Genomic DNA, 27,948 nt, shown 5'->3' with positions numbered 1-27,948 from the left:
AATAAAAAATCAAAATTTTCACCAAATATATAATTTGGTTTTAATTGCTTTATTTTGAATATAGTTTGAATTTAGGGCAACTTATGTGCCATTGTATCGAGCGATTTTGAAGAGCCTTGCACGATGTGTACGAAGGATCTATCTGAGTCGAACAGGTGATAGGTACTTGCAATGGGTGTAATTTCCAATTTACGCATGGGTAACCTAGCCCTTGCGCGACATATATATCAAGCCGGCAGCAAAGCCACAAAATAGTATGGGACAGGCCAGGTGTATCATCTTGCCGGAAAGGAGGCGCCACACCACGGAATCTGTCTCTTTGTTGAGGCCCTCTGGGATCACATCTGCGCCATCTTCGTCCTCGTTATCGTTTAGCTCTGTATCCTCGTCGGTGGAGGCTTCCGTTCCTGTGGCAGTGCAAGTGCTTGTTGTACTTGTTTCGGGTACTGACTCTGTTTCGGCATCGACGTCCTTATCTTCTGCCGATGACTCCTGCGTGGCACAGTCCGGCTCCGACTCGACTATGTTGGATTCTGCTCCGATTTGGAGCAGCCGGCGCAGCAGCTCAACGTTGTTGGCACTGCGGAGCAGCTCTTCCAAGTTAACAATGCGACTGTTTGTATTCGAGGGCTGCGTGACCAGCACTGCCTCCGAGGTGGTGGCCAGATCTAGGTCCCCGATCTCTGGCTCTGGCTCGCCAAGCAAGTCCTGGCTGAGGGCAACTGTCTGCCCACCGGAAGCTCCATTCAATGCATCTACGGGCTCCTCCGGCAACGCAGGCTTCTGAACTTGATTAACATTAGCGAAAGCTTGCTGAAGGGCCGCTTCCACAGAGTCCGTGGCAGGTTCCTCCAGTGCGATCTCTGGGAATTTTTCCTCTGAAGCCTGAGAGATAGGCTCTAACAGATCCTTTACGAGTTCAGGATCCTCCATCTGTGTTTGTTTCTTGAGCAGCTGCTGATCGTCTTTGACCACTACTTCTGTGATTGGTTCTGGCAAAGGTTCCTCCTGGTTCGATTTTTCCACGTTGATCTGGGCCCCATCTGGAGCCAGACTGTGTGTCGAAACCTGTACAGTTTCAATATTCTGTGGCTCCTGCTGAGCCTCAGGGGCAGCTTGTGGGTCCACCCCTTGAGAAGAAGTTGCATCATTGTCCTGGACATTGACCGATGCCAGTTTCTGGGCCGATCCCAGTTCAGCTTCTTGGACCAGTGGATCCTGTTCAGCTTTGGTTTCAGCTAACAGTTCCTCAGTTGGTCCTAACTTCTCCTCGCTAGTACGGACGTCTGGATCCCGTACAGTCTCGACATCGCTAGCCAGTGACGTCTGGTCAGCGTTGGAGGCATCAAGAAGCCCCAACTCTACGTCCTCCTTGTCAGTCAATGCCACTTCGGCCTCCATTTCGGCGACGACGCGTTGGAGCTCCCTCAGGGTCTCACGCTCGTCCAGTTTCAGTGCCATTTCGCTACGGCATGAGGGAACGGGGGTGGGTATGGGCGACTTTGTGGTCGGATCAGGCTCGGAGATCGAAGTATCTGTCTGGATGCCAGAATCATTGGGCGACTGCAGCGGAGATCTGGTAGTGTCGAGGGTACTGGTGTACTTGCGGCTGCCCATCTGGAAAGTGCTGGAGCTGGGGCCAAGAGCGGTGGGCGCCGGAATTTTGGTCCGGCTTTTTAAGGAGCCTGCACCGCGACTCAAAGCCCCTGCCGAGGACACGGTAGGCAGTAAGTCTGTTGTGTCTGCATTCGTGTTCAAATTGTCTGTTTCACGCTCTTCCGAATTTTTCACATTTTTAATGTTCACTTTCTCACGTAACTCCTCCTGCGACGGAGTCGCCGGCACATTACGGTTGGCCATCATTGGTTCCTTGACGCTTGAAAGGATTCAGCTCAATTTGGATATCGTCTTTAGGTGACTTGAGGGCAGTGCTCTTACTTACCCTTAACAATGTGTAGCAAGACTGAACCGAATTTTAATATATGTCTAGCTCGACAGTTGTGTGTACGATGGTTCGGTTTGTATATACCTTTTCCGTAACTGAAACTTTCCCTAGTCTGAACTATGATCCTACGCTACTGGGCTGTGCGAGTTGAATGAAGTTTACTGAAGATTTAGTACATGAATTTGACATTTCATTTTTCTAGGCCTACTAAAGTTTCCATTTTGGGATGATATATTGGCCTGGAAGTGTTGCCACAAGGTAGAGCGAGTAGTTCTTGATTAAAATTTTGTAGAGGCCTACTCTAATATTAGAAAAAAAGTTTGCAACTCATTTATTAACTTATGTAGTAGCTGTATTCACTTAACCTAGCATTAATCATTAATTTGGTTAAAATGGATGGCAGAAGGATTTAAGCTCGCAAGAAGGGCTCATCAGTTGCTTAGATCCACCTTCGTCTTTAGGTGATCGGACAGATCCCTGTAGATCAGGGCATCCACATGGTCTGTTAATGGAAGAGACAAGAGAGGTGAACATTAGTGGACTGAGGACTCCTTGAGTGGTCTCCACTTACTGTTGCACTTGTACTGCAGATTGGACCATATAATCATCTCTTGGGAAAAGCAGAACACGCCCAGACGTCCGCCCTTCAGCGTTGAGTCGTAGACGTTGCCCGAGTCCATAAGCAGGCGGTGTCCCTCAAATATTCTGTAAGAAGAATACGAATATGACATGGATAAATCAAGAGTTCTAGAGAGACTCATTACTACTCACTGCAAGCGGATGAGGCCAATGACCGGTCGGTGGACCAGAGACCAGCGATAGGAGGTGCGTTCCTTCCAGCCAATGCTCATTGGATCCTTCCACAGTAGTTTGGCCTCGCCGGGCGTATCGCCCTCGTGCCACAGGCTGTTCCTCATCCGAGACCCAGGACCCGTCAGGCTGTCCACCAGCTTGATCTGTACGCCGGACTCCGCGGAGGCATAGAAGGGCTTCGGCTCCCAGTAGGTCTGTGAACCCTTTTTCCACTGCACCACGTAGAACTTGTGGTTGCTTTGGTAGCTAAACACAAAGCCAGCATAGTCGTCATCTGTGTCGTCGTTTACATAGAAAGTACCCTCGAAGTCAACGCCGCCGAAGGAATCATTTCCCACAGCTAGACCCGGATCCGAGTTGAGAGTTTGAACTATCTCGGTGCCGTTGGCATGCACCACCCAGTTAGGATCCAGCTGGGAGTTACCGTCGGGATCCAGGGGAATCGTTTGGAGTGTGCGAAAATCCGTATGGTGGATCATGGAGTTATTGGGACAATTGTCGAGAATGTTCGGCACTCCATCGTCATCCTCGTCGTCCTCGCAGATGTCGCCCTTGCCGTTACCATTAAAGTCCAGCTGCTTTGGGTTTCTAGCCAGAGGACAGTTGTCCCTGTAATTAGGTATGCCATCGCCATCGATGTCATCGTCGCAAGCATCACCCTTGCCATCCCCATCCGTGTCCAGCTGGTCCGAGTTGCTGACCATTGGGCAGTTGTCCTCAGAATCCTGAATGCCATCGTCATCCCCATCAATGCCACTGTCGCAAGCATCACCCACCATATCCATGTCGCGATCCTCCTGCATGGGATTGGGAATCGTGGGGCAGTTGTCGCAGACATCTCCCACGCCGTCGTTGTCCACATCCGACTGATTAGGATTGGATTGCAGCGGGCAATTGTCTCCCTCATTGGGTATGGAATCGTTGTCACTGTCTTCATCGCACTCGTTGCCCCTCCCATCTCCATCGGCATCCAGCTGTCGAGGATTGTGCCTATGCACACAGTTGTCGCACACATCGCCCACACCGTCACCGTCCGTGTCCACCTGCTCAGTGTTGTAGGTCAGCGGACAGTTGTCCTTGTTGTTCTGCACCAAATCCCCGTCGGCGTCTTCGTCACAGCCATCACCATGCCCATCCAGATCGGCATCTTCCTGCCCAGAGTTGGGCAGATCAGGGCAGTTATCCCGCCGGCAATGCAGCTGCGGACACTCGAGTGACTTATCCGGCCAACCATCCAGATCCCGATCCCGTCCACAGATCACCCCGTTCCCCGCCCAGCCAACATTGCAGCGGCACTGGTAGCGCAGGTTATCTGCCAGGAGGCACACGGCATTCCGGTCACACACGTTCCCATCCGGACACACGGCCACCGAGGAGCGGTCCAGGCAGCTGTAGGTGCCATTGGTTACATAGCCCTCATGGCACTGGCATCGGTAGGAGCCCTGCAGGAAGAACATGGAAGTCAGTATACTCTTCTACAGAGTCTTATCATCTTCCCCCAACGTCACTCACAATTTCGTTGATGCAGGTGGAGTGGTCTGGACACCGGAAGAAGCCCGACAGGCACTCATCGATGTCCATGCAAGTCTGCTTGCGATACTCCACCGACAGATAGTCCGCATAGTAGCCATGGGCATGGACACCATCGAATCCCGGTGGACAGGGACCGCACTGGAAGCCCGGATTTAGATTTGTACAGGTCGTGAGATCATCGCAGGGCATGTATAGCCGGCACTCGTCCACATCGCTGCAGCTAGTGCCATTGACCTCGTGACCCTTCCGGCATGTGATGCACTGGAAGTGAGGCGGAAAACCGACCTGAAGGCACTGGGCACCTGATGCGATCAAGAAATGTCAGCGAAGGATGAACCCAATGGATGTAAATGATAATCAAATAATGAGGTTAGTGGATGAAATGGGGAATTAGTGGCAGCGGATTATGTGCTTATGTTTGGGAACCCCAACAGGATTCTGGCTACGAAAACCTTTTGGCTTTATATAAGTTGTAAGATCCGAGAAGGAAAGAAAATTCTTTCGGGCAAAGAAACATTGAGATAATGTTTCAATAATCAATATTTTTCTTTAAAGTTTTTATCTAAACTGTCTTCACTCATGTATTTGAGTTGATATTTTATCAAAATGCCAAGAAAAGAATTCTTTCGTTCAAAAACATCTTTAAAGACATACATTTCATGAATATTAAAATTTAAAATATAATGATAAGAAGATTATATAAAATTAATTAGATTTAGAAATTAGTATCCTGATTTTATGGAAAAACACACTCAGAAATTGCAAAAATTTGAGAAATTGGAGGTTGTTGTATTGTAACAAGAGCCAGCAGTGGTAATACTGACTCTCAAGTTAGGCAATACTGCCTAATATAATACCCTACGTTTGATCCTCATTTACACTAAAACTCTGAACTTACCCTGACATTTAGATCTTCTGAGGCATGACCAGAAAATGATAGTGTATAAACATGATGCGATATACAGACATGTGGGATGTGTGGAAGATGATTTTTCGAAAGGCAAATAAAGAAATAGAGCCAATGTTTGAGTTTATTTTTTTTATTAAATAGAAGAAAATTACAGCATACATTTTTTTGTATTAATATTATTCATATTTTATTACAATAATTGGGAGATTTCGGTCGGGGCGGGAAGGGGAACAAATTTCGTTACACGTTTATAGACTCCACTTTCTGGGCATTGAAATATACTCTATGAAACGCTTTACCAAAAATATACATATGTATGTTTGAATGTTTCTTCGCTGATTGCTTGAATATTTTAATTTGCTTCTTTTGCTGATGGATTGCTAATACTTGAATTCCGCTGTTTGCCAATCGTAGAGCTTACAACTTATGACTAATATTGGTAGTAGTATTCATTATGTGCACTTTCTATGTTCTGTAGCATGTAATTTAGGCGTGTGTCAAGCTCTCCCGCTGCGGATTAGTTCGTTACGACCGAGTATTTGCGGGCCGTGTACTGGCTCTGCCTCTGATAGTGTTGCACATTATGCGAGGGCACTAGAATGTTGCCTAGTACAAATGAGAATTGTTTATTAGTAATCAGGTAAGGTAGTAGTAATTGGTGACGTCTCCCCATCCAACGTGGCTAATGAATCCCACCTATGTATACTGATTCCCGAGGCTCTTTGTACTTCTGCCGCAAAGCGATTCGCCAACCTGACTGACTTACTGACGACCTCGCTCCCAACATTCCAGCACGCCCAGGAACTGAGTTGAGAAACTGGGCCCTGATTAGCCGTCTTGTTTCACACATTCGCGGGAAGCCAGAAATTACCCCTCTACACCATATAATTTTCGAGGGTTTTATTAATTCAATCAAAGGGTCGGCGAGTCCTGAGAGCCGAAAGAGCCGAATTTAACCGAAGTTGGCATTAATAAATCAAATAGTCGTGTGAACCGATGGCTGCTCTACACTCATATAGTTGGGGATTATTAACAGATGGAGTTTCTAGCTGAAGGTTTATGGTAGGTTAAATTATTGTTAATAAATATTCAATGAATTAATTAATCCGGATAAAGAATATAATAGAATATAATGTAGAATATATATGTATATAATCTAACACCCTATTTAGTATTCCATATTTGTATAAACTAACTTTGAAGTGAATTTCAACAAATTTTAAATTTAATGTTAGAATATAATTTTATCAAATACATATAATTTCTTTAACTAATTTGTTTCTTTGTCCGATTATGTATATTGTTCTGATATATCATAAATAATATCGACATATTGCATATATATCATATAATATTGATTTATATTCCCTCCATTATTTAGAACATAACTTTAATTTCATTTGGGCCTATTTCCAAAAACTTTCCTTACATTTTATAATTGATTTAATATATATCTAATATTTAATATTTTACTTTTTATAATTCAATAGTTCCTTTAATTGCAATAAAACTTTTTGAACTAAATCTGATTTGTAATATGTAAACGTAATACGTTTACCAATGTAATCTATACCTAAAGTCGTTCGAATAACATTAAAATATTTATGCATCATTTCCCTATTCTAATTTTTTCCTTTGACCCTATTATCCCATGTCTACCCATCAAACCGCTTGATGCTGAGCTAATGGCACTACAAACCCAAATTAGCCATAAAATCAACAAAATCCCCCAAAAAGACAAAACTCCACTTGAAGGCAGAGGACAAAACAAAACCCATAGGAGGCCCGGCTCCGTTTCCGACTTACCTGAGGGGCACGGTGTGTCCAGGCAAGGATTACGTAGCGAACATGTGCGTCCATCACCTTCGTAGCCGGCCGGACAGGAGTCACACTGGGCTCCATTCACGGTATCGTGACACTGGACGCCTCTGCAAAAGTAGACACAGATTGTTTTGTTAATGCGATCGGGCAGAGATCCGAATGGGTATGGGAATGTGTGTTTGCCATGTATTCTTGGGCATATTGTTTATTTTTATTAATACCGACAGGCAGGAACAAACAGCCACAAAAGACTGTTAATGTTGCACACACAGTCCGAGGCGCACAAAGGCATATTTATTAATGATGGCTAGTGGAAACGGTTACACAAAGGCCACTGAGCTGTGAGTTGGAAAGGAGAAAAGGTTACCCGCGGAGGGGACAGCGCTTGGGAGAGGATGAGGGCGAGGGCGAGGGTCACAAAAGCACCGACAAAAGCGGGGTTCGACAAGCGACGAGACATGTGCCTGATGCCTCCTGCAGGAGGGCAGCGGATCCCGAAAAAAGAAAACAAATTACAATTACAAGAAAATCTTATTAAAAGCCAGCGAGGCCCAAATAAATAAGCCCAGAGCCGACATCATGTGTTGTGTAGGCTGTTGTGACGCGGATGGCCCATGGCCAAAACACAACATATCCGAATGCACTGCATGCATGTAAATTTCCCTGACCGCTGTTCCTTATTTATGCTCCGGAGTGTGGGATTGCTTGTGGCTCTGCAAAATATTTACATATCATGACATGGTCATTAGTTGCTTCGGTTCGGGGTTACAGTTACACGCGGCCTCATCTTCATCTGCGGCTGGGCCTCCACCGTCATTTCCATCTCTATTTCCATCTGCAGCTACAGCTCCAGCTCTAGGTCCGTCTCCGGCTCGCTTTGCATCCCACTTTGTCAGGACATAACTCATGGCAGTCCAATTTCCCAAGAAAATCACCCATCAGCGAGAACTACCGTGCCCAACTGACCCAGAAGCCATAGTTTCCAATATTTTATGACTAAGCACATGCAGTGCGTTTTCGCCTGCCGGAAGACTCAGTCTGAGTTAATTGTAGTCTTGGACCCTGCGTCTTGGACTTGGCCCTAGCTTCCTCCAGCTTGCTTTGGGCCAAGTACCTAACAATAATGACGAAAGAAGATTTGAAGTTTTCTAAGACTGACAGCGCTTTTATACCCTCAAAAAAGGAGGTTAACTACTGATGGCTTAACTAACATTTATGTATATTTTTGGTACTTTCATGTAGATACTTTAAAATGTGCCTGTTCTTTAGTTTGGAGCTCTTGAGACCTGTATAAAAACATGATTTATTAACATATGGTACATAATGATAATCAGAAGTAAAGAAGGAAATAATTAAATTCTCATTATTATGACATTCTCCAATGTTTAAGAGAAAGACATTAATTAAATTAAAGTACATATTTCTTGTCTGTTTTAAGTTTAGTCTTTAATCCTTCCTTGAGTATTTTTTTTTGTCTCAAAAACTTTCTTTTTTAACTTTCTATGGTTCGATTTCGATGTCTCCTTATAATGTTCTTTCAACCAAATTAAGCCAATCTAACTTAAACTTGTTTTTAACCCCTTCTTTTCCAAGCTGCTTAATATATTCAATATTCTCATTCAAAAAGAGTATTATAACAACATTCGGTTAGCTAAAAAAAACAGGCCGTGTCGCAAAAAATGTATTTTTGTTATTTTTTTAGTGCTGTCAGATGATGAGACCCATCAGCTTCAGGGTTTGGCATTTCCATGGTGGGCCGCAACACACTTGTCCGATCCCGAGTGTGTGCGTCAATATTGTCTTCTGCCATGGAACATTTCGGGTATGGCCTCCAACTGGCAACTGGCAACTGGTACCGCGCAATTAGCAAAAAGTGTTAAGTACTTAAGTGGCAAGCGGTCCAAGTCAAGGCGTTGTCCGGGTCTCCGGCCAGGCTGGATTTGGATTTGGGTGCTGCGTAGGGGTTTTCGCTTTCCGGCTACGTTCCCAGAGACGCACAACCTCCTCCTGGTTCCCTTTCGGCCAGCACTTTGCGCTTTTCTGCTTTGTTTCGGCTCATCCGACCATGTTGTCTGGGTCCGCGGCTCGGTGCGGCATCGTTTGAGTGCTGGGAAAATATCCAGTCAAGCGCAGCGAGGAACGCATTAGCATTTCGGCCGCTGACCCCGCCCTCCAACCGCCTCCACTGCATCCAGTGGATGCTGATGCTGATGCTGGATGGTTAGCATGACAGACCCACTTGCCTTGTCTCGACTGCCGTTCTTGGTGGACGTTCTTTTTATTAACCACGCATTCATAATTCATAATTCCAATTTGCTGGCGAGGCCCCCGCGATCTTCCTCCAGTCCAAAACACCGGCCAAAAGAACCATAGAAGCACCAGAAGGAGGGCTGGTCCCGTGAAGGAGCAGGCCCTGAGTAATGTGTGAACATGGATTCGAAGCATGCAAAGGCTTTTAGCCACACTCCCTTGGCTATCTCGTGGCAATGGGACGTCGTTGGTTGGGATAGTACTGTATTCCATATATTATTATATTTAAGTCCCTTTTAGGGGCCACCAATCACATATTTTGGATAACCCTTTAGCTCGTTTGATGGTCTATTTGCCAGTCAGCTAGGTCGTACCCCCTATTCTTACGGGTTACTCAACGGACTCCCCACATCTTGCTCTGCAGCCATTAACCTCGTCCAAATGGCTTCTAATGGTAGCGCATGCCATGCAAATGCACACCACTCCAGAAGAGCAACGAAGCCACCAGGCACTTGGCTGCCACTCGAAGGAGCTCCCTTTCCACGGGGAGAAGTGCCACCACCATCCAATCCTCAATCGTCTGTACCGAGTGAGCTCCCTTTCCCCGATCCTCGAATGTGGCGCACGCTCTGGACAAACTGCAGCTAACTGCCATAAAGCGGCGTTTATTTTGCCACAGGCCACTTATCTGCGAGGCTGCTGCAGCTCTGACTCCAGCTCCAGCTCCAGCTTCAGCTTCAGATCCAGCTCCAGCTCCAGCTCTAACTCTGGCTGTGGCTGTGGCTTTGGCTCTTGCCTGATCTCGACTTGGCCTGGCCGGGGCTTGTTTTTGTTTTCATTGCTGCGCCTGCGCACGGCCCCAACAACTGGCATTGTATATGTTTATGCGATGATACTATACGAACAACATTATAAATATGTGGGATTATAAATGTATGGAGATGTTAATAAAGAAATTAGATGAACATATTTTAGAAAGCTCCATATAAAATTCTATTCTATACTCCTTGGTATACCCCAAAGGAAATCTTAACGAACTTTATTTTTAAGCTATCGATTTGACTTAAACCCCTAATACATTTTAGGATATGTTTAAATCATATTCTTGACTTAATTTTAAGAACAATAATAATACAATTGAATATCCCTAATTCTTCTTAGGATTCTTTAAGGTTAAGTTACAGCAATCATTTAGGATGTTCAGAGTTCAAATTAATTCAATACATGATCACTAATTCACATACCTCTCACTGGAGTAGTTCACAAACTCCCAGGAGGTATAAACGTGGCCAGAGCCACCTATTAATTTGAATTCAAGCAGTCAAATGCTGCCACAGCCGCAGAGTCAACAGCCAGGGCAGCTCCAGAGCGGCACCAGAGCAGCGGCGAGAGGAGATACAACAAAAACGAATCCAACGACGACGACAACAGCGACTTGGAATCAATGGATCCACTTTTTTCCGATGCGTAGGCGAACTTGATTCACACTGAGATATGCGTTCCACCGAACTTTGATGTTTCGAGCCGTGAACCAGCTCGGTGCCGCTTCCACTCTTGGCTTTTCCCGCTCTTACCTTCGAAACGTAAACGTTTTGTTAAGAGTTTTTCGAAGGGGAATGGTGGAAAATGGCGGGGAGGCAGGAGGGAAATGGAGATTCTGTGGGAAAGTTGCCACAATCAAATGGAATTCTGTCGCGGGAACTGTCCAACATGCCCGAACACATGTTGCAGCTGCCATCGATCCAGGAATCACACTCCCAGCCGCTATCGCCCCATCTACAGATGGTAATATTATCTGCCCTGGGTTCGGGACTGCAGCTTGATTGCATCGCTGATTATTTCATCAAATGCATAATTTAAATTGAACAAAAGTGTGCGGCGCAGTGAAATCTTTCTAGGTGCCTGGCGTCCGACTGTCATCGGCCTGGGGCCAAGTTATGATTGGCTTTTCAGGTGGTCAAGCACAGCACACCTGTGTCGAGGCCCTTTGGAAATGGAAAGTGCTGGGAGAATACGAAATGCAAAGAAAATGGGGCATTCAACTTTAAGATGATTGCCAAAAAAAATAATCGACATTTTTAAAATAAAGTGGGCTGGAATAATTGAAATGTTTCATATTAAATTGATTGTAAATAATGATGTTAGTGAGCTCTTTATCTCCTTTTGATAAATGGAAACTTGAAAATTATAAATTCATACACTATGTAAAGAAGATAACTAAAAAATAAGAAAAGTTTGCAATCGGAAGAAGTTATTACAATGTTTTATCTTAAATTATACAATTTAATTAAAGAGAATTTCCTTTGGATATTTATATAAATTGATTTCTTGCTAGCTACATATTTGCAAAGGAAACTTACAGAAAATTTACAATAAAATGTACATAGATTATTTTAAAATGTTAATGAAAAGGCATTTCTTAGTTCAAGATAAAAAAATGAAAAAGTAAATGGAGTGTTTGCTGTCTCTCCTTGATAAATAGAAAATGGAACTATAAGCTCACACTAAATGGATATGCTTTTTGTTACTTATTAAGAACAAAATTACTTTTCAATGATTTATATTTTATTGTATCTGTAAGTGATAATTTCAAATAAGCCGATTGTATTTTATAGTATATCCAATGTATGATCAATATGCTCAATTTAGTAAATTCCAAGAACACAAAAGAATGTAGAGTATCATTGTGGAGTTCCGTCAAAACATTCAGAATGAAACTTTGGTCCATTATCTCAACGCACACACAAAAGAGATCACCCCAAAGGGACAGGGAACTATTCCAAATCCAATACCCCCATAAAACACACAAGATAACTGCCACAACAAAGGATCAACAGGTGTGCATGTCATTAGGGCAAGTTTTATGGCATTTTAATAGAATCGATCGTCTTTCCAAGTCTCCTAAAGAATGGGAGCCGGAATCGAACTGAAGGCAGTCTAAGCGCTGACCATGTTTAGCCATGACGCCGCATTTGATTCAGATGACATTTGGTGGGCTCTAAATTAAAATAATTGGAATTGGTGTATAAGGAATGAGAATGGGTCCGGGGAAAACAGAGTATCGTTTGCGGCCTACCACACACATCGGCCACATTTCATCGATAATGAAAGATGACAGTAACGAGACGATCGACGTCGTGACAACATTTAAAACAATTTTATGCAAATTGGAATACGGTCAAGCGGGGAGAGGACGCACCCATCCAAAGAAATACAAACAAATACGAAACAAACCCATACGATCCCTAGACACCTACACCACACATCGGTTCTTGGCCAACATTGGGGCTCTTCTTCTCAATAATTTACACAAATTTATGGCCTGGAGGAGAGCTTCCTATGCCGAACAGGCGCTCGCTTCTCGCATTTCCCTTCGGTTTCTCCTGGTCCGAAATCACTTTGGGCCTTCTGACACAATGAAGTCAGTCCGTTTGGGCTTCTCGGGAGCCGGAGAGTTGGGAGTTCTGTTGAACCCGAATCTGGGTGTGCGGGTTCTCTATTCCAGCTCACATTTAACTAATTTATGCGGCTGTTTCAAGTGCCATTTGTGGTCCAGGCCGCACAGCTTAACGTTACGTATTGCCAAAGGTTTTGTTGCATTTTGTTGAACAATGCCTTTTGGTATATTCTGGCTCTCCGATTCCGAAACTGACTTCGGCTCCGTTACAACGCATAACTTGTTATAGTTTTGTTTAACATATTTATGACATGCGCCTGCCCGAAATAATGTTTTTATTAGAGTCACCAGCAGTGCTGTGGGTCTTTTGCATAATTAGTTGGATGTGACACAAATTTGGCAGCAAGCCGATATCGAAGATCGAGGGCCAGAAGAATCCTCACTCGATTCTTTATTGATTTCCGACTGTGTCACGAGCTCTTCCGGCTGGCCATCGGGGCTGTGGGTGTTTGCTGATGTGCTTTTGGGAGAAAGACTTTCCTTGTTATGATGGTTATATTATGTCGACAGGTGACTGGGTTATGAATCGTTATGCCTGTGCCCAATACTTTGGATCAAAGAGATCGTTTGGCAGATAAAGCCCCCTCTTATGGATCATTTGAATATTTATCTTTCAACTTGAACGGCCTAAACTATCTTAGCCCGACTTGGCGATGCGGTCTAGATAAGAAATACGCATAAGAAATGGAAAACTTTCGGTGTGACAAGGGATTAGGAAGACTTCGCATTCAAATTGACATATCTGCGATCGATGGAGCTTATCGGATGGGCAGAGGTGAGAGAACCGGTCCCAGAATCACTCACATGACTCGCAGCCATTAAGCCCAATCCACTTACGTGGTTCTGTGTAACCAGCTTAAGTCCACGGTCTCTCTCCCTGCTCCCATTTATTCGTAGAATTTATCCAGCAAATAAAGGCCTAAATGTGTCTTCTCAATGGCCATCACGTGCTTATCAATCACAGAGATATATGTACAGACAGGAACAGGCGCACACAGATGAGGATAGTGACACTGCTGGGCTGTCAAGGAGTTGCCTGTTTGGCTAGATCATCAAACCATAAACAACATCAAATTGCCATTAAGGCCAAATGCAAAACGAGAAATGCAAAATGCAAATAATTGCACAGTCAGAGGCGTTCGGATGCCGGCGCTTTTCAAGCCCTCAGAGTCGCAGCATGACAAATACAATTAACATGGACGCGGTGGCCACGCCCTTGACGCCATTAAAATCCCCATGAGCCGCGCTAATTCCGCACACACACGCTCACGGACAAACACATAAGGATAAGCATAAGGATGAACATAAGGATGGACTTACGGATAGCACACGAGGTGGGCGCAGGTGACGCCCGGCTTGCATGTCTTGCCATCACCAATAAAGCCAAGAGGACAATGGCCACATCTGGGCCCGGATGCCGAATCCAGGCACTCCACACCTGCAAGAAAATATTGGGGCATACTTTTTACTTTTATAGCTCTAACTTTAATTAATAAATAAATCTTAGTATTTTATAGTCTACAAGAACTTTATAGTAAAGCAATAAGCTATAAATATATATTAAAATATTACTATCTGTCAGAATGTCATATTTTAATTGAGATTGGTATGTATTTATAGTCTGATACTAAACATAATAAAATTTTAATTATTAATAGAAAATGTTACAGAATTTTACAAAATATAGTATGTATCAACATCTTACAGAAATCACAAATACAAATTGTTAAGATTAATTGACTCAAAGCAGCATAAAATGAATACTATAAATAAAACAAAATATTATATTCAAGAGTTTTCTTCAAGACAGTGTCATGGCTCCCTAGTTGCCACAAATAAGTGCCCATCTCTGTACTCGAGAAAAGCTTTTATGTTCTTTTTTTAAGGGCCACTAAAATAAATGTTTACATTTTGCGTAAACGCACTCACCTGGATGACAGGGATTCGCCGAACGGCAGTCGGGTTCGAGACGCAATTGGTTGTCCCCGCTGAGGGGATTCTTGCAGCCGGCACAGTTCTCCAAGAGCATCCGCAGGTAGGCAATCTCCTGGCGCTGGTGGGCGACGTCTTCGCGGAGCAACTTCACCAGAGCCAGTAAATCGCTCAGCGAGCGTGCGAGGGCGTCTGTTTGGAACAATGAGCAGAAATGGAACAGAGATCCAGGGTAAAGTAACAGTTGAGTTAGGGCGAGTTCCTTGGGGACTTAAATAAAGCAACGATAATTCAGGAACACCCTCCCCCGAAAGGTGTGTGGATGTGTGTGGGAAGCGTTCAGCGTCTGACAAGATTAAGGTCTAACCGATGCAAAATCGCACTCGCACTCGCACCAGAGGGTCTCTGATTGCAGCCTAATCCGCTTTGTCGCTCCAGCGAACTCCTTCCTTCCGTCGGGACTTTGAACAGCTGCTAATGCGATCGGGACTTTAGTGCAGCTTAATGCAATGGGACAACAAAGCCGAGCACCAAATCCTGGCCTCGCTCTAGAGATGAGTCAGTGTGCTGATTAATTGGCGAAACTCGAATAATCCAGGCCCTAAGTTGTTCACGTTGTGTGTGGGTATCATTTGGATTGTTAAGTGGATTGAATCACACTTGCATTAATTTATGCCACAAGCCAGGAAACTCTACTGATGAGATATCCGAGTGACTAACCTTCTCAAGACTTTGACACCGGAACTATCGGCTAATAATGGTGTTATGTGTGGGAAGTATCCCATTAATTAGCTCTGAAATCATTACATTCAGTCAATCAAATAATATTATATCTTATTAAAATATTTCCTTTAAAGACCATTCAATTACTTACAATAACCAGATCTTACATTCCTGGTTTGTACAACTTAAGACGGATATCCAAAGGAGATCGCTTCTGGGCAAAATTAAAGCAAACTCAATTTGTTATGTGGAGAATCCTGGAAAAAGTCCACAAATTGCAATATATCGCTTATGGATCTGTCATCTCTAGGCCGCTTAAGTTGTATGACATCGTGTAAGACACATGGCAACAACTAAACTAGTTCAACGGAGTGGTCGGCTCCATCCCATATGCACATCTGTCGGTTTACCTGGCTGAGTGCCTGAGTGAGTTTTGTCAACATTGAAACGCCGCCGCCTTAACGCCCAAACGCATCCGTTCCGAGTCCGACCAAGCCCCACATCCTCCCAAACCCCGCCCTGCCAAGTGATCTCGATCTCGTTGTGGTTTTGGCCACATTCGGCAACCTTCGCTTCTATCTGGTTCGTCGGCGGCATAGCCACGTAATTCATTCATTACGATTGCCGTTGTCGTTGCCTTTGCCTTTGCGATTTATATATGCCGGTCTGTACTCAAGTCGAGTACACTTGGAATAATAAGTCTTACTCAGAATTTAAAATTTTTAATTCAGAATTCTTTTACTAGGAGAAGAATGTTATCTAACATATTCTTTTAAACAAATTAAGCATAAGGTAATCGTGAGAAATGCAATTTAAATCAAGTGAAAGTAAGAACTCTTAGCTAAATGGCACTCAGAATTTAAGTATTTAAGTATTAAGTATTTAAGCAATAATACAAATACCTTTTATACTTTCTTTTCTGTATTTCAAACAAAACTCATTCAATTTTCGTGGTGTATCTTAGAGTATGTAAGCCTGCTGAGTAGATTGTGTGGGTACAGATCAGAGCGGGCTACGGCTACCAATTTGGTGTCTTTGCTCTGAGCCAGATAAATAATAATTATGCCGACTCGACTCCAGGTGCCAATGTACGAGTCTGTTTGTAGTTTAAAGCGAGTGCACAACCTATGCACGGGCTTTGTCATATCTCGGTGTTCATTAGTGTTGTCGCTCTCTGTGGGCGCCTCTCCCCCTACGGATCACTTAACGGCGACTTATTGGCCAAGATGGTGACTTCGATGAGGGTACTTATGGCTATATCACGCAGTCGCGGATGTGCGTTTGCCTCATTAATAATCGCATGCCAGATTTATAAGGTATTAGCGGGTTAAGTGAAGATAGTTTACAGCTTTGGCACACCGGATACAGTTAATTATGTTCAAGGACAGGGCAATAGGATTACAAGGCTATTAACCTTGTTCTAATGCAAAGTTCTTGAACCATTTGGGAATCATTAAGTACTTCCACTCTATTTGATCCAACAGTTAGTTGCCTTTTAAGTCTCGAAACCCACATATTTCTGTTGACTTATAAATAGCACTCGTAAGTTATCAATCAACGTCAACAGTTGTGTCATTTTGGGCCACATATATTTTGGCCCAATCGAAACAATTCATTCTGTTGGTGAATGTGTTCAGTTCTTACGAATTATTACTCTGTATATTATTTATGTAATGAATTGCCTATATTATAAATTTAAACATTCACTGCACTTTCAGAATGCCTTCTCTCTAGTTTTCAAGGCCTCGTTCATTCACTTGCACATGCCATTGAAATTTCAAGCCCCCACTCGATGCAACAATCCCCCGAATCAGTTCCCCTGCCCACGCTCCCACTTCAACTTGGGCTGTTCTACCACATTTGCCTAATTGAATCACCTATGCTCCTCCGTTGACATAAACGCCAACTGACAAAAGCCAAATAATTTAATCACAGCGAACATCTAATCCCAGAGCCGTAGGAAGGGGCCACGCCTTTGGGCCGAGATTCCTTGACTGCCTTCAGACTACTGTGGGGAGTTGATCCACCATTGGGTGATGGGCAATGGGTGGATGAAGTGAATGTTGGACAACCTACCTTCACAGTCGCCATGAAGAACAGGGATATCGCCACGCTCCACATCCGTGGGCACCTCCTGATGTCTGTGGTCGACGACTCCTTCCCGGGCAATGGTAGGTTCATACCAGCCGCGAACATCGCGTTTCTTGTTCTTCTCTGAAATGGTTGAACCAGAGGGAAATTTGACTTTAAAATATATAGCTAAATTATTTGAAAATTTATAAAAAGATTTCCCGAAAAGCTTGGATATTAAGTGCTTAGAAATCTAGCATATCCTACCACGTTCCGTGATCTTGTTGCGCAGCATGCGGCGATTGCCACGTCTATGGTAGCCCTTCTGGCAGTTGGCCCGCTGCAGGGAGTGCTCCATGTCGCCATCGAAATGCAGAGGATACTTGCGCTCCCGGAACTGGAAACGAGAAAGGGAGCTTGTTACTCCCCAGTGGGATAGAAGGTATCTCTGCTACTCACCAGCTTAATCACAGGGTCATCCATCTGAGTGTACAGCTTAGCCAGGTTCATGTCGATGTCGTGATGTGTGCTTGGTTTGCAGTCCACATGGAGGGTAATCCGGTTCTTGGAGAACTGTAGAGCCAGGGAGCGGATGGTACTCGTCTCATTAATGTTGGGTATTTCAAAGTTCCGAGATTCGGTGGCCCCGTTCGCACTAATGTCCAGTGTGACCCGCTGCTGTTTGCGGTCCAGGAAGAAGGACATCTTATGCTTCAGCATAGGGAAATCGATCATGAAGAGGGCCTCAATGGATATGTGCAGTTTGCGACGAGGTCTATATAAAGGCAAGAACAGGATTAAGGAGCTCAATATGGCTTATAGAGCAGTTAGATCCTTACCTTATGTGACGGGTGGATATGACAACATCGCCCTTTCTAATAAACTGTTCCAGTTCAGCAGAAGCAACTGTAAGTTGGGAATAAAACATATTTATATCATTAGAGAGGAAGGCAAGTAAGGTATATAATCTTCGAGTTTCCTTTTTCCTATTCATGTTACTTTCTTCTTTTCTCCATTAGTATTTCTTGAAACCTCGAAAATCTCAGTTCCGTGCCTTATCTCGTTGTGTTTTTGAAGATCAGTTACGACACCCTCAAAAATAACTTCCGTTCTACTATATCCAAACATATTGATTACCAAATCAACAACTAAATACAAACAAAGATAAGGCACTGAGGTGGCCAAACCACAAGACCATTGGGACATGTTTGTTAATCTCTCTCTCTCTCCGTCTCAGCCACTTGCTCTATTTATCCACAAACATTGGCAATCGGTTTTGCGCCTGCCAGAGATTACAGCACTTTGGACGCGGAACATGGCACTGTTTATTTTGGTCACCGCGAGACTTTGCCTCTAATATAGCGGGTCGTGTTAACCCAAAATAAATGCTTGAGACGCAATCGTATTTGCCCAGTCCAAAAAGGCGGACTAAGGAATCCATCAAGACGACGACTCCATATAGAATTTCACGCATTTGCGCGGTTATTTGTCATGCTGCGACCAACTTCTGACAGGCTCAAGCCCGATGACCTTCACGACATGGACATGGACATGAACATGGACATGGATGTGGATGTGGATGTGGACATGGAACCCCAAGCCTTGTGCTCGTGATCGCGCTGCAGTAAAGCCATCTACGGAGTGGGAGGTCAGCAACTCAACTCAACAGAAAACGAACCCAACTGTCAGTCGGTGAAGTTTTCATTGGGATTCAGTTCGAAATTTACATAAATCGGCGCTAGTTGGTGACCAAAAGTTTGCCATTTGGGCGTTTATCGGCAAACATTGACGTTGCCGGTATTCGCATGTTAAGCCATAAAAAACGGTAAAAATATGGTATTGATTTACACTGAAGAAATCTGTTTTCCAAATCAAATTAATTTGTTTCTTTTAGAGTTAATAAACTTTGTTTTAAAAATAATTTGCTTAGGGAAACACAATGTAAACCTAATACATATTGATATTAATTTGTAAACCTCATAGTAATTTTTATTTAAACAACATCAGACCCAATGGTTTTGAAGTATCTTTATGATATGTTAGTTGGATTTAAGAACTCTGCAGTCATCACATTATTAGAATAACATTAAAATTTAATAAAAACAAATTAAAAGTCTGAGCATTCTCTTATTGACTTAACCAGTGTTAAGAATTAAGAATAATTGTAAATGGCATATAAGCTGAGGAATATTTCCTTTCCTTTCTTAAAAGCTGGGATCAAGAATAGAGTATACTCTACAAAAGAAGAAAGAATGTCTATGCTCATGGTATTTTTATTTAAATGTTCCTAAAATCATAACACTCAACTGTTAAAACATACTTTAAATTCAAGCATAGTTCCTATTTTGTATTACATATATATATCAGTTTAATGCATAATAATTTGCAAAGCATCTTCTTATTACGCTTCAAAATGCTCTGGATTCTAGTAACCGAATTTGGATCATTTTCCCAGTGCATCTGCACAGCGGAAAAGAGTTCAGTGAGGAAAATAAAGGGGGCCTATTTGCACCTACCTGGATCGAGTGAGAGTGATGCAACCTCCACGAATGTCAGCGCCAAGGCGGTCAGCCCCACGAGTAGCACGCGCGTCCAAATCATCGTGGTCGCTGTCTTCCCAATATGTGTCTCCTCCGCCGGCTCCTCCGTCCAACTTATGCTCGTCCGCTGCAATATAAATAACAGAAAACAGAGACGATAAAGCGGGAAAATCAGAGCTCGCTCCGCAGCCGGTGGTTGTTTATTTACGTTTAAAAATAAAACGCACGGTTAAATGCGTTGCGTGGCGGGGCATAAAATAAAATCGCATAAAACAATAAATAAAATTCAAATTAAATTTTGTGTAGCGAGAAAAGTATTAAAAGAGACAGAAGCAGAGAGCGATCGATAAATATTTTGCATTTTTTAAATTTCAAACAAGCATAAGCGTTCTCCTGGCCGGAAGTATTTGGTCGAATATCACCTAGATGAATCTATATTAAAATATTTGTGTGCATCCCGAGCCCCCATTCTTTGTCTTTCATCTCTCGTTGGTTCATCTGTGGGCGTCATCATAATAAAGCATTTCGGAGCTTAAGTTTTATATTTCTTCTTGTAATTTCTTGGGGGCCCATTGTGGAGATTTATGTTGGATTTTTGCAATCATTCTTTCCTGCCAGCCTCTTTTTCTAAAACTTAAATAAATGTTTATTTAATGTGCGTGTGTTCCAGCTTTGTTTTTGCCTAGATGTATTTTCAGGTGCTGCCCCAGAGGAAGTTCCGCGGAAAGGTTGATGGGAGCACGGCGCTAGATGATCAACTAAGAGACTGCATATTTTCCCAAAAAGTTTCCAAGAAGGGCTAGGCGAGATTAGAGAAAATATAAACTACCAGAAAAGACTTGGTCTAATTAAATTAAAAAAGTGATTTAGAGATATTACAAACAAGTGGTTATGCAATGAAATAATACCTTCAACTGCTCTGGCACTTTTTGGCCATCTGCTTATCCTTCAAAGCACCATCAATCTCACCCTAAATTCTGGATCTTACTTTCATAAATCTCCGGTGAAAGGGGAGAAGAACTTCCACTGCACTGAATCACTAGTGATCATAAATTACTGTAGACGCAACTTTAACGATCAATGAAATAAAATAAAATGTAGAAAGATCTAGCTTGGAATAAGTACCTACTGATTGGCATTAAGCGAGTGGGAGTCGTAAAACGAATTGGAGATCGTTGGGAAAATTCCCTTTCTGCCTCACACGAAAATACCCAGTTGCAATTAGGCATTTGGTTCATTGCTTGAGAGCCACAAAAAACGCCAACAAGTGTTATAAACTGCATAACAAATAAATCCAATGGGAGGAGTCGTCTTCCTCAAGACCTGGTTCGATCCCATCTCTCGGCCATTACACAACTTTTGTGCTTAAATAAACACAAGAAATGTGGCCGAGATGCTGTGGCTCAAAGGTGTCCCAGGAATGTGGTAACGGTGGCTCCGATGCTGAGTCTCCGAGAGGTTCAGAGTCAGAGCCAAAAGCAAATGTCGTTATGGCCATACTATATATACACGACGACAACTCCTCTCCTTCTCCGATACTGGTCCAAAATGTTGACTGACAGTTATGGATTTATAGTGGCAGTTGTCATTGGCGTTTGCTGGCTTCTCGTTCTCTTGGCTACAATGTCACTGAGTCACTGAGTGGACGGACCAGGCTGTAGGATCTGTTCCATTTATGGGCCCAATCGCAATTACCAGTGCTTCTAGTGGATCTCCTCCTCTGAGAAGTAAAAGTAGAAGAGCAGTCTCTCCGGCAGCAGGCACTTGAGAGTTGAGAGCATTTGAGAATATTTTAGGGTTTTTATTTGCTCATATCATATATGGGAGGGATTAGGACCGTTGAAACTTTACAACCTGAAAGGCGTCTATATGGACTTTAAACTATACTTCTTCTAAGTTATATTTAAATATAAACTGCTGGCATAATCACTCTATATGAAGCATAAGGAAAAGATTTTTCAATTGCCAACAACTGATACATTTGTCCAGTTCCCATAAGAATTACGCTTGTTTGAAAGCAATCCCATCTGGGCCCGATCATTACCCATAAGTTTCCAAGGCTTAAAGTCTTCCGAGTTATTCATCTGTATAAAATTCTCTGAAAGGTTACCAAGAACTTAACCCAAACATAATGCCTAAGATCTGTGCCAAGTGTTCATTGAAACGTTTATTAATAGCCAGTTAAGATGGCTCGGCGGCTACCAGAACTTTTCCCACAAAATGTCAACCAGGTAATCCGCCTCAGAACATAAAAAACTATACGAAACCAGAAGTGGAAACACCTTCCGAATGTACACATAATCCTCGGTCCCCCGAAAAATTTATTAAATACTTTTTAATGCCATCGGTTCGGTATAGATCATGCATAGGCCGGGCATATATCTCTGTCCAGCGCCCACGCAACCCGACTATCCGAGGCCTCTATCAGAGAACCTCGTCGTGGAGACGCCAGAGTGACAACCACAAAAAACAACGGAGGCAGCAGCCGGCAGCATCATGAAGACGACGCCACATCTACTTAATAAAGCGGACAAATCAGACACAAAGTCCGTCTCCATAAAGCGATGAGTACATTGATTGACATTTAATTAAGCAAAAGCAAGAGCACACGGAAGCCGCAGCACCATAGTCACCGCAACCGCGAAGGGATGCTAGCGGGTATCCCATTCCAGATGAGATCTTCACCCACTAGCCGGGGTTTAGACCCCTGCAGGGTTAGATTCAAACCGATCGAACGGGTTTAGCGTGACGACTGTCACGGCGGTGACAAAGGCGTTGCTGGTCTATCATCAAAGGAAATTTGATGCTTATCGGAAAAGTCATTTTCATCAGATTGAATGGCTAGCCCGAGGACAGTGGAAGGGAAACGAGAACCCAGGCTGGTCATTTGTAAGCGAGGGTTGTTCTGGATTTAAACTAAAATTAAGTTTGAAGTAAAATAAAAATGTTTATATAATTTCAAAGTTTAAATGAAAGATTATAACCATTGAAGTGACTAATTATTTCGGGCTTTACTTGAATAAACAAATGTCGCTTTCAAATGGAAATTCATTCTAAAAAAATCCAGAATCACAGTGCATTCACTATTAAATTAATTTACTCACAACTCATGTGTGGGTTATCTAATCAAAGAAAACAAGGTGAGCAACTCAATTAGCTTTGAGTATCCTCTCACAGCGATGATTCACTGATACACTCTTGTATCGGCCCTCGGATGGCATTAGAAATTCAAATATTTTGATTTTTTTTGCCGGTCGAGCCAGCATGCAACCACATCCACATCCACATCCACAGCCATGTCCCCTCGGGCGCTTAAAGCGGCGCAAAAATTAAAACGAAAAGAAAACGCCCGGCCAGCTTCTGCGCATGCGCGACTGTTCACACTGCTCACACCGCTCAAGCTGACGCCGCAGTCGCAGTCGCAGTGGAAGTCGCCGTCTCAGTCGGAGTGAAGTCGCGTGTGGGCAGGACAAGTTTCGCGTCCATCGTCGCCGCAAGCGTCGTGTCACTGAAATCAAATCAGCCGCGCTTAAATGCTCAGCCGAAAACTTCGGTTCGGCTTCAGTTCGAGCCGGAGCCCGGAGAGCTCGGGGAATCGCTTGAAAACCTGCTGTCAGTTGCTGGTTTGACATGGAAAAAATCTATGACGGCGCCTACGCATCACGAGCGGCAAGAAAGAGTGATCGGAGTGGCGGTGGGGACCCAGCTAAGCCACTTAGGGAAATTCTTCTGCGGATTTTCATTTGCAGCTGACTTTCTTCAGGCTTTGTTTAACTATATATGTATATATCCAGGCACATTATAATTGGACTGTGAACTGCATTGATTCGCTGCAGCCTGATAAATTGGTTTCTTCATAATAGACTTTGTATGACTTCCGGCGCAAGCGAACGGTGCGTGAAAGTGTCAAGATTAAGATTGGACTTAAAGCCGAGTTCGATAGTCTCGAGCGGCACTTGACGTCCTCATTTTATTGATTTCTGTATCTCTTTCGATTTGAATTTCGGCTTTGGTTCAATCTTTTTATCTCGCGGTTTTCTCAATCCGTTTTTCACTACTTATTTCCCACCAAAACAACGCAGTAGTGGACAGTTTACCATTCGGGTGCTGTACATAGTCCGATTTCAAAATACTGAAAGGTCTGTCAATTAAGTATTTGGAAAAAGGAGATTTTGGATATGGTAATTGCCACCTGCCAAGTTACTCAATCGACACAGCGATGTAAATTGTAGCTTTTATTTTGGGAGTTTGGGAACATAAGTATTCATAGTAATAACAAATAGAGTGTACCTAAATATTAAATACACATCTGAGACATTATTACACACTTTAAAAACGTATTTGATTAAGTATTTTTCTAGCTAATCATACATCATGAACAAATTACACAGCCACAAATAGCCAGCAGCTAGAATCTGTCCGAAATCATATTATAATGCCATAAACTTCAATAAACAACATGCTGCTGCGTATATATAGCCGCCATATAATTATAAAATAGCATCAGGTGTTTGCGGGACCACACCAAGTGGTCTTTGAGTTGACTTACAGAATTTGCATATCAGTTCTGAATATCTAATTATAAAGAATCCAATGACGAGGATTATCGTCGTTCTCGAGATGAATCTAATCAACAGATTATAAATGATATTTTGTGTGACTGGACAGTGGATGGATTTTTGGCCTAGCGATATTATTTTATGTTGGCGATCTTGTCAAAACGTTTGAGTATGTGTTTAATCTATCATTAGGCCAAAACCGAAAACCCATTAACTTATGTTGATTAACCATTAAACCGAAGTCGCCGTCTCCAATCGGGCTGAATCAGTTTTGACACCGCAAGTCCAAACAGCAAACAAAGGCCTCTCTGTTGCCTTTATTGTGACGATGAATTTGAATTGCAAATTCAAGACCGAGTCAATACAAAGCATTAAAATTTGTTAGCCCGATTTCCCGCATAAGGTCGGATATATTGGCTTTGAATGACTTTCCACTGACGATGCGCTAATTTGCTGCTGCAACAATTTTCCATTTAATTTGCATTTGTTTATGAACCCATAACTCGCTGCCCAGCGGAAATTCCAATACCAACAATAGAAATATTATTTATGTTTTAATAATGTCGAACACCAGCTCCATATATGGTGAGCATGCTGAGAAAGATATTACCAAGTGTGAGGAGTCAATTGTCAATCGAGAAGGGGTTAAAATAAATGGCTGAGCAGTAACAAAGAAAACGAAAACCTTAGTAATAAATATATCATATAACTAAAACACAAATCAATCCGGAATTTCAATGAACAGAATATTTACACAAATAAAATACAAACTTTGTTTCAAGTCTCACATTACCTAACTAGTAAAACCTATTAAAGCACTGTTTACAACGCATTAAATTTAAGGCCTTAAGGAAATTAAGGCCATGATTTAGACCAATACCCCTTTGGGCCAAGACGCCACTGCCATTGAGTAATATATTCAAATAATAAAATAACCGCAAGTCTGTGAGACATCTTAGAAAGGCAGTTATAAATTGTTATGGAGATCGCTGCTGTGGGCGTCTTTTAATTGAATCGCTTGGCATAGAGTAGCAGTCGGAGCCCAGTAGAAACTGGCCAAGTGATGGGGAATCAAGCCAAATAAAATCAAATATATTATCCCAAAATGTATTTAACAAAACCTTTGGCTCTGGAATCCAGAGCTGTCTCCATTTCGATTTGGTCACAAAGTGTGTCTGCCGTTTTAGAGTCAAAAGTCCAGCAAACAATTCTGTATTCCTTGACCTTATACGATCACATAATTGTAGTTCTCACAGAGGCATAAACCGCAATCTTGAAATCTTTTTAAATATGTGTGGAAAGTCCGGTAATTAATAAATTATGACTCGGCTTTGGTATTTACGGCGCCAATGCAGATAAACCCAAAGATCTTCAATAGATTAATGTCGGACACTCGGTCGGTTTCTATGGATGCCACAGGCCGCCTTGACAGCGAGATTGCGGTTGTCTTGCTGGGTGTGGCTAATTAATATGTATCGATAGTATTTGAATTACAACAACAATTAGCATGATTTATCATCAGATATAAAATGGCGGTAATATAAATTGTTATCTTTGGAGACGCATATAAAAACTATTTATACATTTAGTGGACTATCAACAAGACTGGCGATTAGAAGAGTTTAAAATGGATATTACCTATTAAAACTAAATAAAAAGTATTCTGTCTAATATCATAGAGTTAAAGCATTGTTTTCGGAACTTCCTCGATTTTGTATTTATTTAAAACAGCTCAGTTCCTGAGGTAATGTATACATTGTTTTTTTATAATTGTGTTTCTACGTTCGTTTAGTTCTTTTGATATTTATTTGACTTGTGTGTGTATCTGGAAAATCGACGGTTTTCAGCCTTCGACTTTATTTATATAGCAAAAGAAAATTTCCGATACCATACCGACAATATCCTATACTGTAATTTATCGATCTGTATATCAACTTCTTTAGGATATATCAATTCATGTTCGATTTGCATCTATTTTTGTTTCTTTCTTTTAATTCCTTCAAAGATATTTTAAATGGAAAAGCATGCTATATCCATTTGTAAATACATTTTTAAGTTTAAAGCCTGCTAACTGCTTTTGATAAAAACCTCTGTCACTTTTCCTTCCTTATTCCTGTAAACTTTAATTAAACTTGAACCCTTCTCTTTATGTTAAAAAATTCAAATAGAAAATTCCTGAAACGACCCATTTGCTCAAGTATAGATAGGAACCTCACGATCCAACCTGACCACACTTTACACATATTTTTTAGTAGAGACTAGGTTAACCCAGATTTCGACGGCCACACACAGTGGCTTCGTACTATATGCATTGCGCCTCCGCCTGGAGGTCTGGGGCTCAACCTTCACACTCACCTCTTAGTCAAGGACGTTGCACGTACCACTCGCCCCTCAAGAGGTGCGACGGCTGCTGCGGCCGATCTTGGTGAATTACTTGGGGGAGACAGATGTACAGCTCCTTGGACCGTTTGCGCCACTTGCGGCTGTCAACGGGCAATTTAGAATGGAAACGACTTGAGTTATTTTTACGAGTATTTCCACACTTTCCGCCGCTTCCTGAACGCACACACACAGACACTTTTATTATATGTGCTGACCGAAAGATCAAACAAATCGCAGGCTCTTCACACTAAAAGAATCGATAACGAAACGGATGCATTAGATAATTTAAACCCTTTTCAAAATCTCCAAACGACAAGCATAAACCACAATCGGAACCGAGAGGGGGGGAAATGGAGAAGTCGAAGGTGGGTTGGGTTTGGGATTGGGATACGGATTCGGATTGGGAGTGGAAAGGGGACACACGCGAAGATCTTGGGGAGCTGATTTTATGGGATCGAGGAGCAAACACGCGACGACGCCTGATCCTCCGGCGACGGCAACTGCTCCACAACAACTGACTCTCGCCGTTCGTGCCAATAAAAATTAAAACACTTTTATGCTATTAACGACCAGAACGCAAACGCGACGCGATCGCGGACACCTTGGCAGTGGATGCTGCACTGGATGCTGCCCGAGATAGGCATGGCATGTATGGGTGCTGTCAGAAATCTTGTCACCGGTTCCGAATGATTTGAGAAACACATTTAAAAGCGGCCATAGATCACAGCCAACTAACTGCAGCGCGCATTTCCCCCGGATCAGCGTTCTGTATCCGTGAGATATCCATGATTTATCTGCCACCTGACTACTGATTCCACTGATCACCGATCCGATCACCAATCACTTATCCCCGATCCACGTACCGTCTGGTTCAACGTGCCAACGCGCACTGAAACTGAAAATGCGAAGGGAGCGATTGGTTCGAAGTGGCTGAGCGGCTGGCGTTGTGGTCGGCCAAAGCAGCGTCGCACTGTGGGACTTCTAAAATAAAGTGATTTTTTATCAACATTGGA

General features: G+C 42.9%; 2 protein-coding genes across 4 annotated transcripts; both read right to left on the bottom strand.

Annotated features, from left to right (window-relative positions):
* Positions 1-15: 15 nt before the first annotated feature.
* On the bottom strand, positions 16-2,168 carry LOC110185701 (uncharacterized). Of its 2 annotated transcripts, none has more exons than XM_020954670.2 (2): positions 1,943-2,168; positions 16-1,876 (listed from the first exon to the last, which is right to left on the bottom strand). In XM_020954670.2, the coding sequence occupies exon 2, from the start codon at positions 1,861-1,863 to the stop codon at positions 205-207; it is 1,659 nt and encodes a 552-aa protein (XP_020810329.2). In that variant the 5' UTR covers positions 1,864-1,876; positions 1,943-2,168; the 3' UTR covers positions 16-204. The 2 variants fall into 2 exon arrangements, with proteins under 2 accessions (XP_020810329.2, XP_020810330.2); XM_020954671.2 differs by having other exon boundaries at positions 16-1,869; positions 1,943-2,112.
* Positions 2,087-27,814, bottom strand: Tsp (Thrombospondin). 2 transcript variants are annotated; one of them, XM_086832299.1, is made up of 14 exons: positions 27,737-27,814; positions 26,909-27,182; positions 19,971-20,121; positions 18,294-18,360; positions 17,914-18,229; positions 17,722-17,851; positions 17,461-17,598; positions 14,659-14,853; positions 14,050-14,167; positions 7,008-7,129; positions 4,271-4,593; positions 2,717-4,200; positions 2,517-2,650; positions 2,087-2,447 (listed from the first exon to the last, which is right to left on the bottom strand). In XM_086832299.1, exons 3-14 carry the CDS (start codon positions 20,053-20,055, stop codon positions 2,377-2,379), a joined length of 3,183 nt encoding a protein of 1,060 aa, XP_086688425.1. In that variant the 5' UTR covers positions 20,056-20,121; positions 26,909-27,182; positions 27,737-27,814; the 3' UTR covers positions 2,087-2,376. The 2 variants fall into 2 exon arrangements, with proteins under 2 accessions (XP_086688425.1, XP_086688424.1); XM_086832298.1 differs by lacking the exons at positions 2,087-2,447; positions 2,517-2,650; positions 2,717-4,200; positions 4,271-4,593 and adding an exon at positions 5,316-5,807 and having other exon boundaries at positions 27,737-27,800.
* Positions 27,815-27,948: the final 134 nt, after the last annotated feature.

This window comes from Drosophila serrata, unplaced genomic scaffold (assembly GCF_035046125.1).
Source record: "Drosophila serrata isolate PLE 108 unplaced genomic scaffold, ASM3504612v1 contig_245, whole genome shotgun sequence".
NCBI lineage: Eukaryota > Metazoa > Arthropoda > Insecta > Diptera > Drosophilidae > Drosophila > Drosophila serrata.
The sequence above is the reverse complement of the archived record's forward strand: the minus strand, read 5'-3'. Positions and strand labels throughout refer to the sequence as shown.